The 13,645-nt window shown below is 32.5% G+C and overlaps 2 protein-coding genes across 4 annotated transcripts in view; one reads left to right on the top strand and one right to left on the bottom strand.

Moving 5' to 3' along the window:
* The window catches only part of LOC148628586 (peroxidasin homolog), a 48,705-nt gene extending 42,685 nt beyond the window's left edge, over nucleotides 1-6,020 (top strand). For all 3 annotated transcript variants that reach the window (XM_088590563.1, XM_088590568.1, XM_088590558.1), the window contains 3 exons: nucleotides 269-534; nucleotides 1,173-1,292; nucleotides 1,808-6,020. In XM_088590563.1, coding sequence (XP_088446689.1) covers nucleotides 269-534; nucleotides 1,173-1,292; nucleotides 1,808-1,903 — 482 coding nt within the window. In that variant the 3' untranslated portion in view covers nucleotides 1,904-6,020. The remainder of the gene's footprint in view (nucleotides 1-268; nucleotides 535-1,172; nucleotides 1,293-1,807) is intronic.
* LOC148628585 (uncharacterized) lies at nucleotides 3,772-13,303 on the bottom strand. Its single transcript, XM_088590574.1, has 6 exons — nucleotides 13,170-13,303; nucleotides 11,402-11,524; nucleotides 10,061-10,181; nucleotides 8,766-8,944; nucleotides 8,199-8,365; nucleotides 3,772-7,469 (listed from the first exon to the last, which is right to left on the bottom strand). Exons 2-6 carry the CDS (start codon nucleotides 11,499-11,501, stop codon nucleotides 7,305-7,307), a joined length of 732 nt encoding a protein of 243 aa, XP_088446700.1. The 5' UTR covers nucleotides 11,502-11,524; nucleotides 13,170-13,303; the 3' UTR covers nucleotides 3,772-7,304.
* Nucleotides 13,304-13,645: the final 342 nt, after the last annotated feature.

Raw genomic sequence — 13,645 nt, 5'->3', positions numbered from 1 at the left:
TATTAAATATCAATTCATAAATAGCTTGATAAGTACATTATTCATGCTTTAGAATTAAGAAATTATTGGATTTTTGTTCTTTTTAGTTGTGATGAAGTATTACCATACTCAGGTAAAATCTCAGTGCTGGAGTTTGTTTTTTCAATGCATGGCATTGAAAGGAATAGTTTAAATGTACTTACATTTTGCACTACATTTAAAAACAATTGGCAACAATCTTTCAGTATATTCTAGGCATAAAATGTGGTAGTTGTCTCCCCTATTTTAGATTGCAGTAAAGCAGGTGATTTCCAGTCAATCACCAGTCAGTTCTCTAGGAGTAGACAGTCACGACAGTTCTCATTTAGAGAAGATGTCCAGGTTTCCCATGCCCATAATAACCGACAACCTGTCCAGCATGAGTTTGACCGATCAGTGTATGATGACCAAATCAAAGTTTTCAACAACCATATCAAACAATTTGATGCAAGGATTGATACCATGGAAACCACTATAAATGGATTAACTGATTCCCTCAGCTTCATGCAGAAAAAGGTAACACTACACTGCTTGACAATGGTGGTTTATTTTGTACAATGTTCTACATGTATTACTGTGAAAGTACTTTAATTCATGGATACCAATTTTTGTGGATTAGGGAAGAATCACAAGTTCGTGGATTCTTGAATTTGTGATTTTCAGTATACACTTTAATGAAAATCTCCTTTTCGTTGGGAACCAAATTTCGTGGTTTTGCCTTCCCATGAAAACCACGAAAAGTGGTACCCCATGAACAATAGTACTTTCACAGTATTTATTTTGAATTAGAATGCTACATACTATTATAAAATTATTGTTCATAGTCTGTTATTTTCATGGGATTTGTAGTTAAGTCAACCCACAAATTCAGGTTTCCTAAGAAATGTCAAATTTCAGTTGAAAACTTTATTAGTCTAAACAAATCATTAACCTCAATAATCCACCAAGTAGTGAAAATTTGGGGGAAAAAAAAACACAAAAATTGACATTCATGAAGAAAAGAACCATCATAGTACAGTGTTTGTAGATAATACATGTATTAAATTAATTGATGACATATTTTCAAGGATGTATATTAAATATGTTCAGTTAGTATTAATGATTTTTAAAAGACTTGTTTTTTGTTTTGTTTTTTTTTTTTTCATTATTCACAGATGAAAAAGATGCACAGACAAATGAAATTTCAAAAGAAATTTTGTAAAGATGAAACTGGAAGAAAAAGAAGAGATAATGAAGAATGGGTTGTAGATGAATGTAAAACATGTATATGCAAGGTTTGCTCTCATTTTTTAATAAAGTTCCATTGAAATAATAATGATAAAAGTGAATATGGGAATGAGATGTAGTGTAATTTTTAATCTTAGGAAATCATTGAATAAACTGGTTTCTAAGTAAGCAGTATGCCTCAGAACAACAAGTTTGTTATGGAAATACCTGTATGGAAATTAAGAACACATCTTAAAGCTGTGGTGTTTTTATTGTTTCTCGGGCAAGGTAGAATTGTTACAGTACTTTCTTTTGTATAGACTTGTCAGAATTTTTTATCTCCCACATTACATGCACAGTGAAACCTGTTTCAACTTAACCCTGAATAAACTGCAAACCTGTCTAAACAAGAAGTCCTTTCATGTCAATTTCAATGTAATTTGAACCTGTAAAAACAGGAACCCCCACTAAACCAAACTAATCTGGCAGTTCCAAATGAATTTAAGCATCTCTCACTGTATTTTGCTAATAACGAATAGGGGATCTATTAGATTAAGTAAGATTATTTTTTTTATGTTTTCAGAAAGGACGGTTAGAATGTGAAAGAGAAGTATGTGAAGAAACTCTGAACTGTGACTCGCCTACAAAAGCTCCTGGACAGTGTTGTCCTAGATGTTAACTTATGACCTCTTAGCTGATTAGACGATGACAGATGGCTATGCCATGTTTATTTCACTGCCATTTTGTGATATTTTGTTTATATTATGTATAGATCTCATATTTTTGCCATTTGAGGAAAGTTGTTAGAGGAACAATTTTACTAGAAATTGTTCATATTTTTATGGCAAATTGTGAATTAAAAAAAAAAAAAAACAATATTTTTTTTGTAGTGTAGAAATAGAGAAAGGTTTTGATTGAAATGAGTGGAAATTATGCCTGTAAAATTGTGTTCAAATATTTTTTAAATAGGTAAATCCATTGTTATTTTCTTTTTTGTGCAACATGATGCAGAAATCTCTTGACACAAAATTTTATTACTTTCCATGTAATAGGTACAATGTACTCAAACATGTAATATTCTTAACCATTGATCATGTTTTACTCCTTAAAATGTTCCCTATATGAGACATTTATTTACCAATTTTCAAAATATCTCTTACAACAACACATATTTTAGTACATTGTCTGTCTTTTTATCAACAAGAGTAAAAAAATTATAAACAATGAAGGACAATAACAAAATTACCAAAATAATAAAACCTAGGCAGTCATAATGTAAAAAAGAAAGTCTTTATTACAAATGGCGTTATCAGGGTACAAACAGGAAAGACCACCACCATGTTATTGTATTAATAAATGCCATTTTAAACTTTTCACTCATTCTCAGCAAGTGTTTTAATTATCACATAACTTTTTAATCTTTTTGCTGTGAAAAATTTTGACAAGCTGTTACCCACCATTTCACATTTTCCAAGTTACAATTATTATTTGTTATTCTCCTTCAGCAAAATCTTGAATTAAAATATTTCTCCACTCTCATTAGTGAAATGTTGATTTTGACACACTCACTAAAATTTTCATTTTAAAAAAAAATTTAATAGTTATATCTCATGTGGAGAAATAATATAGTAACACTCAATATGATATTGTTACTTTTGAAGTATAATTGTTTGTGGGTTACAAATTTTTGTGTTTTTTTCGTGAATTTGGCACTGCATGAAATTTGGTTCTCAACAAAATGGAAATTTTCCATTCATTTATATGATTGAGTTGTCAAATCAACTAATTTAAGAGTCTACAAACTGACGTTTATCCTTAAACCACAAAAATTTGTAATCACAAATAAAATCACTTTCACAGTATATGTTTCTAGTACATTAGAATGTTGATTGATTATGAGCTTTAACTTCTTTATTTTAGAAGTGAGAAAAAATCTAACACTTCTAAAATATTCAAGACTAAGAAATCTCAGAACTTCGGGTAAGATATGCATGTCTTGCACTCTCACCAGTGTTCGATTCTCAATGTCTCAGAAAACAAAGCTATCACTAGCTGAAATAGAATGATCATTGGCTGTAATTGTTCTATTGTGGATATTATGCACTGATTTATGGTGGCTTTCAGTACTTAATGTGGTTTTTTTTATACAAGTATATAACATTTTAGGCATTAGATTCTTTTAAGGAGCACATATTATATATATACATTTGTTTACCTTTTTGTATCTTTTTGAGTTGAAAATCTGGATTTTATGGTGCTATTATGTGAGAGAAATGTGTATGTCTGGTGTCCTGTATGTCTATTGACTCACTTTTAAGTGAATTTGTTAATGTTTTTACCCAACCCAGTAAATATTTTAATTTTCAGTTTGATATTTCAATTATTTTTTACTAGTTTTGGTCAGAAATGCTTCTTGTGTATTAAATAGAAAAAAAATGTTAAAATCTATAAAAGAGTCGATGGTTAAATTATTTTTTTATAGATTTCTCTCTTGAATCAAGTTTTACAACTTTTTTTTTTCCAAAACTGGCCTTGCCCAATCACATATTTTTCCAAAACTGGCCTTGCCCAATCACATATTTTTTTTGGTTTTTGTTTTTGTTTTTTTTTTTGAAAAGATGAACTAATGACATGATTTGAAGATGCTGTTCATAGTCAAATTTTTTTATTTGAACTTATGTTTACAGTGCAGGACTTTGATAATGACAAATCCATGTAAGAATAGCTGGTCCTCTAATAGCTGTCTTAGATATTGTTGATTCATTCAATGCACCGTCATAACTATTATTATACAATTCATTATAGATGATGATGGGAAAATATGATATCTCATGAAAATTAGCTGAGCTATCTTGTAAGTGCAACTTCTCCTTAACCAACCAAGAGACTTAGTTGAAACTTTATAGGAAGATTGGGTATCAAATGCAGATGTACTTGAAAGAATAAAGTTACTGTCAGAAGAATCCAAAGGGAAAAAATTGAACTTGCGGATTATACATGTAACTGCATTTGAAGTGGGGGGGTATTCACTTTTGAGCTTGCCGTAGTATTTCTAGTTTACGACAAGATTGTTTTAGTTGTGTTGAATGCATTTCAGCAATGGAAGGTTTTACAAATACCAGCACTTTACCACCTGCTTCATTCTTACATGGACTTGTACCCCATAATCACCTTTAGTGTGAATGAATGATAGTGTGTAGAAAATGCAATACACATCCTGTATCTAATATGTAAGTATATATACTACACAGCGCACAAGCTTATTTTTTAGATTTTTTATATTGTTTATAATTGCCAGTGCTTTTATTTGTACTATTATATTTTGTCAGTTATTTTATATTTCAAATACATTGTACCTGTTAGCATTTATTTTATGCATGATGTAGATTTTAGTTTGTGCCATTTTTTTTCTATATTTTCTAATGCATTTCTTAGTGTTTTTATTGTTACAATGATTACAAAAAAATATATGTATAGTGTTTCAGATTCTATAGGATTATTTATGTTCACAAAATATTAAGAAAAAAAGTTTTTACATTGTATTATAAGATATAAGTACCAAATAGAAACAGAAGATATTCTTCCACAGGTATAAGCAACAAACATTGCACCAAATGTCCATAGTGATATAACAATACAGGGGTCCAAATAAGCACTCTCCCAGTGGCATAGGGCAAGTCAAAGTCGAACAGAGTTTGTCAGCTGGGTCGCCTAATTTTGGATTTTGTTTTCTTGTCAACATATCATAAGGGCAAATAAATTTCACTGTAGGCCAGTTTAGTTCCAGCATAAGTTGCCCACTTGACCAATTGGACAAATATTTCATTTCTACCCCTGCAATATTATTTCCAGTTCCACAGTCATTTTAAACAGCAGGAACTACACTTCACACAACGTTAGTCCAACTTCCCTGCTACCTGTGTGGCTTCAACTAAATTTGTCCTCCAGTTGCCTATTTTTATTGCTGATTGCTGCTTTAATGTTTTTAATGCTCTGTACCTCTGTACCCAGGTGATATTTAGATTTGTGTGCTTTGATAAAAAAAACTACTGGAAGTTAAAACTTCTTTCTAAACTTTATCCATTATTTCATATATATTTTTCTCTCATTATTGCAGTATATAGCTTTTAGTATCACAATATACTCTCAATTTTCTGTGTGTGACGCATATAGATTTTTATAATTTAAACATTAATGGGTCCTGTATAGAAATTATCTCCTGGACTCATTATCATAATACATGTAATTTACAGTTTAATAAACTACTTTTTATTTTGTATTATTCAATATTGGGCAACAGTATTGTTCTGTAATGATAAAGTTTTGTATCATGAACTCTAATGATTGTTTTTTAGTCCATTTACTTTTCCTAAGTTTTTTTGTAATTCTGAGAAAACTTCTCAGTATTTTTAGTTTCATCAATTTGAATGCTATGTATGTATTTACCGGTAAGTACATTTTTTTTTCTTTTAAGGATAGAATATCAGGTGAGGGGCTGAATTGATTGATATGAATTTTTCAGGAAATTTAATGAGTCATTTACCGATACAAATAAACAAAATTATATTGATGTAGACTCAGATTGGAAACATGATCTTTATTTTATTTTTTTTTATTTTTTTAAGATTTACATGCATTTATTTTATTTCCATTTAATGACTTCTCTTTTCTTGAACAAATGATCCATCATGTACTTTTCCATGTACTTTATTTTATTCTATTTTTGATTTACAGTGTAAATAACAGTCATCTTTTCGAAACAATAGTCATTTCTGGAAATAAATGACTTAAAAATTTCCTGTTGTTATTATTCAAAATGTTTTGTTTTATTTTGTTTTGTTTTTTTTTTTTTTGCTATTTTGTACTATTACTTCTGGTAATGGTCATACCATTTTTAATCTGGAGCAGATCCATAGATTTTGAAAAGGATGGTTTTTTACATCAAGTTTATGTAATAGATGTGAACTATTACTCTAAATTGACAGTTGATTGAATGATTGATTTTAGCTTACTACTGCTGGCATAGATTTTATGTCCACAATTAAGTCATTATCTGCATTGCATTTATTTCAGAAAACTTGGAATTTGGACAATTAAAACTGACAAAACAGAAATATATACAAAATATATACAACATGTACTTTTAACAATACTTCAGATTTAAGCCTACTGATTAGATCAAAATACTGTATTATATTTTGTACAAGGTGACACTCTTGTACTAACGTTGGATTATTTTGTTGACTTTCTAGTTATCAGTTCAGAGACTTGCATCAGGAACTATATAATACAAATGATAGAAATATCATGCCCATACTTCATCAAGGACTTGTAGGTCTATCAGGCTCATCAGACAGAGACGATGTTGGATTTTTTTTCTCTTCCGTTTATTTTAGTGTTCTAAATGTTTTAACTAGTTTATGGACTCATCTTCCCTTTGTATGAATTATTTCCATGAAGATTTACTTTGAACCTATATGAAAGTTGACGTCAAATACAGCATAGTTTCACAGTAAAGTACATGTAAACAAATTTATCAATTTATATCTGTTCAAGATTCTTTGTTTCTGTTTCCTTCTACAAGTTTTCTTCCTCATGACCAATTAACCTTTCGTAGAATTGTTTTGATTTCCTCGTTGGCCGTGTACTTGTTCAACTTTGAGATGTTTCAGTGGGTAGAATATGTAGTCTGGAAAGTACTGCCAAGCTAATCGTTTATCTTCCCTTTGAACAAATTATATCCATAAACTCAAAGCCGTGACTTTCGAGGGTGGTAAACGTAAAAAAATGGGGGGGGGGGAGATAACGTAGTGAGATTGAAAGTTAGTTGTCCGACAAGGCATAACCATGAACTTAAATTCGGACTCTGTTAAAGATATTTGATCAGGGTAAAAACAAAATTAAATACAACATACGCACAAACAGAATCAGAAATCAAGGAATTTAGGAACGAAGACAATTTAAAATATATATATATAGAAATAAAGAAAAACTTAAAAGAACACACAAAACAAAAAACAAAACGAACTATGAGAATGAAGCTGTACACATTTGAAGTCTTCCTAGTGTCAGTACTAGATCTAACTTTGTAGAGTAATTGAGGCTGGGTCACTAGGTATTCCGACTGGTTCAGTCACATCAAAGAAACTACAGTATCTTGCTCTGACTTCAAATAGACATGTGGAGTTCGGAAGTATTCCTCTGATGACAATCTTCTTCAAACTTTTGTAGTAGCCATTCCTCACCTAAAACAGATCAGTTTAATTGTGATAATGCATTTACTATATTGCATTGCTCTGAATAATTTTTGCGCTCTGAAATTTTGATCAATCTGGTCTTTACAGGCAGCGGTGTTCTATGTCACACAGAACAACACCAGTAGTCAACTGCGGGAATGCAGACGACAAACCAAAAGGTGACGCATCGGGAAAGACCGAAATACTTACTCAAACTTCCTTTAAATAGCCTTGGATTTTTTTTCAGTTCCGAAAGTAACATTATAAGAACATTATACAAGAAATGTCTGATGAAATTCATTCAAAAATATAAGGCTTTCGTAAACCATGAGACGAGTCTAAAATAAGAGCATTTTCATCCAAAATATCATAGATTCAATGTTTCATTATAGTCTCGCTGTAGTGGGAAACTTTTTGTGAGTTTCATCTGTAATCGTCAAGAGCGACTGGAGAAAAAAAATGAAACCTATTACATTAACAGAGCATGGGCGGGGGTACTGCCCATTTACTTATGCTCGAATGTTTGATTGATTACAGATCACTGGAGTGCCCCTCCCCATTTTTTTGGCATTTCAGGATCCACCACTGCAGAGCAATCGTATGGGTTACACAGGTGGAAGATGGTGTCAAATTTGAAATATTAAAACAGTACTAGATTTATTCAGCAATAGCAATTTGTTCAATTGTAGGAAAATAGACAAAAGTGATCTTAATTCTCCAAAATATAAAATCGCATACGCTTTCTATATCGGTCGATCTGCTGTTGTAATGGTTGGTACTTTCCCCGTCGCTACAGTTCTGTTTGATGGTGTATTCTAAGTCTCCTGGTTCTGACAGCCATTGTAGTAAAGCGTCTGTCTCGTTTATCTTGACCGCTTTCAGTTCTGTCATTTTACCTGGCTTTCCTGTAGGTTGTTTATAAAATCAAGTTATGAGTTTTGGAAAGTATTCGTTTAATTTAAAGTCAGATCCAACTGAGTTTTTGATTTCTTACGTTAGTCAATCATTTATCATATTGCTGTCAAAATGCCTTGTATATGCGGGAGTAGGTGGGTCAATTCTTTTAGATTGCCCCTCCAATAGTTTACCCCTTTTTTACAGTTGGTCATATGTGTTTTTTTTTTTTTGTTTTTTTTGTTTTGTTTTGTATTGTCTTGTTTTGTTTTTTTTTTTTTTTCCTATTAGTGTAATTATTTATGCTGTTTTAAATGTTTGTTGTTGATAGTTGATCAAACCTCCTTCTCTAAACTGTAGTAATTTAGTACTATAGAAATTAATATACTTTTCGTTCACTTAAGACATTACCACACATTTCCCGGGGAAATTCGACTTTTACGACTGTAGTACTCCTGGTCCCTGTTTCGGTGTTCGTTACGTTAACTCTGAAAGTGTTGGAAATAATGCTGATGTTGGGAATATCATCACATCTGGTCAAATCCTTTACAATCGAACAATTGTTGTAGATGCTACTATATCCCCTTTTCCTGAACAAAATGAGAACGTTTAGAATTATTGATTAATTGATTATTATTTTACATCTTATGCCAGATATTGCATGCCTTCCAGGACAAAAAAAAACGATTCACTAATTGAACAGACCCTGCATTGTACAAGTCCGACACGCTGAATCGGATCTTTATTATGCTAGCTCACAGAAGCAATAGCCAGCAGGTAGACACTCGGACACATTGTTCCTACTACAAGCCAACAAGTTGTCACTCTATCCCCTAGAATACTTCGTGCTTGGCAGAAGCAGTGACTACCAATTTTAAAATTGTTGGTGCGACTCGACCGGAGATCGAACTCACGACCTGCCTCACTTGAGACTAGCACGCTACACTTTGACCTCTAAGGCGGCCAAAAGTATGGAAGGGTGCGTAAGAATTGGTGGATCTAGAAATTTCGAAAGGGAGCTGACTGGCCTATGGAGGGATAGTCCGATATTGCTCTGACGTCCATCGGCTGATTTTGGGCCGTCGGGCGTTAGAGCTTGTCCCATATCAAAAACATGTTTTTTGCGCACAAAATTAGGTGCGCTGTCAGGGACTAATTTATTACTTTAATGACTCTTGGAAAGTTAAAATTGGGTTTGTAATTCAAGTTTATACTATCAACAATATTATGTATATGATTTTCTGCTGTAATTGGTGTTTTAAATGGAATGGAAATTAAAAAAAAATAACAACATATTGTGATCTTGAAGTCACGGGTCAAATATTGTGAAATTTTGTGAAATTTTGTAAAATTAAGCACCTGCAAATTCCATATAGAATGAACATGTCAACAGTATTGTCTGTTGTACATGAAATAACAAACAACTGTCTTTCTTTGTATTTACAGAATTTCCAGCGAAATCCTGGATTATGGTTATAGTAGAAGCTCTGACGTCCCACTGCCCCAGCTTGTCTGATAAATCAATCGTTGAACGTCAGCGCAATTTCGGACTAGAGGAGGGTGCTCCAGCGTCTTATATAAAATCAACAAAACTTTTCGAGCATGCGTGTTATATATAAGTGTAATTTTTTCTCAAGACGTATCAAAACAAGTAGCACATGGTTGAATGTAATAGGGTGTTTGTATTGAATGCATATCATACTTGCCATTCAAATGTCACAGAAATATGGCTAGAATTCCTGTATTCCACAAGGTGTCTCCATTGACAATGGAAATGCTGCAGTCTTTCCCACGTACATGAGAAGTTGACTACTTTCTGTGGAATTTCTAAAAAGAACGAGTCAACATTAGCCGACCTCACCGGCCATCGGGACTTTTTTTTAGAAATGTCGATGAGAGAATCTATATACAGTAAATGGTTAAACAGTTAGTGGTTTGTATAAACAAAACTGTAACCGCCTCTCTGTCGAGGTTCTTGATTGCAAATTGTAAATGTGAAAACTTGGAACTCCTGTTAATTGCATATTCAGCTTATTTGCATAACATGAAGCCAAAAATGAAACAAATTCTGCTTGATCGTATATTTTTTTTTTTTTCAAAAAGATCTCAAAAATGTTCCCTATCATATAAAACATCGTTAGTGATATCTTTCTGTTTAAGGAAGAATTTTGTTGTCCCAACAATATTTTTCATTTGATAAATATCGACAAAAAATATAGCCTAAACGTGAGGCGACCTACATACACAATGCAGCGAACCGAATAAAATAGTTGCAAACTGAAATGAGGGAAACAAGACATCACACTGAAATACTAAATATAGCCATCTAATTAGTCACTAGAATACATCGACTAAAACAGATTGATTGATTAATTGTTGGGGTTTAACGCTCGAGCAGCAATATTTCTGCTATATTCAGGCGATGAACATGAAGTGGATGATAAAATGAACATGAAATGATGAAATGAAATATGGGATGGGACACGAGGGTAATGGGGTCGACAAATTTTGATTGCCACTGGAAATAGGGGGAGATGGGTAGGGTCGGGCAATTTAGCTTCCTGTGGCGGAGCCTTAAGGTTTCTACTCCGGGAGAATACCACAGTTGGGTTCTTTAACGTGCGAGGAACGTGGCGTCTTTCCCAACACGGTGCACCACTATGGTTTGCGGGTCAGGTTTTCCGTATGGCCCAGCATGTGACACGCCAGGGGTACCCCATTCCACCACCTGGGGCACACAACCCAATTGCTCTGTGGGCAGAGCGCCATAGCGACCGGCTAGGGTTCTGAGCACTATTTAGTCGCCTTTTACGACGAGCTTAGCGCTGCTGCAAGATTATTCTTTTGACACCCGGGCCTGCACGGGTCTCGACTAAAACAAAGTTAACCACTTGAAACATTTGGTATTTTCCCTCAAAATGATCATTTCTGTTATTGCATAATATTTTGTTGACAATGAAACATTAAGATGCAAATTAACATGAAACAACTGTATTAGTCAACGTGAACAAAATTGAAGTTTTCTTGAATATATATGCTTACTTTACCTGAAATATTAATATCAAGTAATGGTTCTGCGTATGCCATTTCATTTAATATGACGAGACTGTACAAATGGACCAGGAATAAGGCAAACTTCAGGTCCATCTTCAGGATCAAAACCCGTTATGCTTTAATAGAAAAATAAAATGAACTCTTTTAAATTGTTACATGTTACGAAAGTTAGAAAATCTTGGAAAACAAAATATTTGGGGAACATTTCAAAGATAACTTTGGTCGTTATTACGTCATACATCTTTGATGTTTTTGAACTTCAACTTTTTATGCGTCATTGTGAGCACATATTTCGCTTCAATTATGATACATGTATTTAATATAATTTTTGCTGTTGTTAGTTAAAACATATTTATTTGCTACAATATCAGTAACGGGATTGGACATAAGTTATACAACATTCATGATTCATTCACGTGCGACGTCTGACCGATTTAAAGACTGCAATAAATTCTTTTAAAAGTAGCACTCCACACAATAATCATGCGAAGTGTAATTCATGATTGGAAAGCCTACATTTTTTTTTATTTTTGATATTTTGTTTAAAATGTCATAGTAAACAGAAAGTAACACGTGGCTTTTCATATAACCCTTGTTCATAGTATACAAGTATTATGTAGAATGTACCGTAGAATTCAAAATTAAATGAGATAACTCTGTGAATGACACTAAAATACAATAGGAACTATTTGATTTTCCATGTGGGTTATCTCCTAAGAGTAGACAGATTGGAATGAATAATTATACATTACATCATATACACCTATAAAGCAACTTAGTAAACAAAATTAAAATATGTAGCCTTTTTAAGAAGTATCACATTTTACTGAATTCGCACGATTCTTGCAAAGACTGCTACTTAATTACGTTTCTCTGTATAAATTTAAAAACATTCCCATGTAGTCATCTTGATTTGTAAAAATTATATTTAGGTATTATGATGTACATTTTATGTGGCCTAGTCAAGTGTAACCAGCTTTTACGTCTAATTTTGAAAGCGAAAAAAATTTGGCAAATATCTTTTAGATATAGGAACAGTCACAAAGACATCGAACTCAGCCGTAGGTCTCAGCCAATATTTTTTTTTGGTACTTCATACAGCATGATATTATGCATGAACTACCATTATTGCATTTGTTGGTGTGCACTTCACAACTCAGGTCAAAGTTTCCTTCGATTTTTATATAATGAGGATGGACGTCATGGGTATGACAGTTAAATTACGTTCAATTGTTGTTCGTAGAAGTATTCCCTCTGTAAAATTTATTTAAGCAAGACTATAAAGACAACTTTATCTAAATAAGCATAGACATGGCTGGTATACAAGAGGATAAATTACATAAATACAACATTTGACTACTATTAGGTTAAGATTTTTTTTTAAATTACATCTCTGTAAAATTTCTAGGAAAAAAAGAAGTTCTCTGCGAGAGTCAGCTGGTCAAACAGCCTTTCAATTTGTATTCCTGCATGTGGGTGTTCGATGTAAAATCTTGGAATAAATTCCAGAAGAAGTTCTACTATTTTATATATTGTTTTATTTTGACACTAAAATATATAAAAAAGGGTAAGAGATAAGATATATAAACAGGTCGACCAATTAATGAAGAAAAATATAATGTATTTACTACTTGACTACATCTCACTAGAATTTTTGTCAAATTATAAAATTTTGTTATAATCTGGTGACATACTGTTTGCTCTCAATTTTACTCATAATTGAAAAAAATATACCGGACTTGATATGGTGAATTATCTTACCAGGTCCTCGATCCTGTTTTCTGAACCTTCTGGTCTGCTGTGATTTATTACTTTACTGACCAACTATTTTATTCAACAAAAATTACTACGTGTTCATGCTACAATTGGTTTCAATCCTCTATTTCCTTGTACCATCCTATGACATCTGGACATCAGAAAAGATCAAACTTTAGTTAAACATATACATTTGTACTTGAAATGTCTATAATATGATACATGTACCACGTTTTTTTTCACTTTAAATTGATATCCATGGCCAAGACCAATGGGGATCTAGAGAGGGGAGCACCAGGGGTCCTACAAATAATCCTCAATAAACAGGGGCGGGTCCAGTTAAGGGCGTAATGGGCGTACGCCCCCCCCTTTTTTCAAAGAAAAAAAACTATAAAAAACTCGTAATTTGCTAAATATTGTATTTACTATGGCTATTTATCATGTTCATTCATTTAACATCTCATATTCTGGTTTACATTTAT

The sequence above is a fragment of the Perna viridis genome, chromosome 1 (genome assembly GCF_037379345.1).
Source record: "Perna viridis isolate PV_CMFRI_1.1 ecotype Kerala chromosome 1, ASM3737934v1, whole genome shotgun sequence".
Taxonomy (NCBI): domain Eukaryota; kingdom Metazoa; phylum Mollusca; class Bivalvia; order Mytilida; family Mytilidae; genus Perna; species Perna viridis.
The sequence above is the reverse complement of the archived record's forward strand: the minus strand, read 5'-3'. Positions and strand labels throughout refer to the sequence as shown.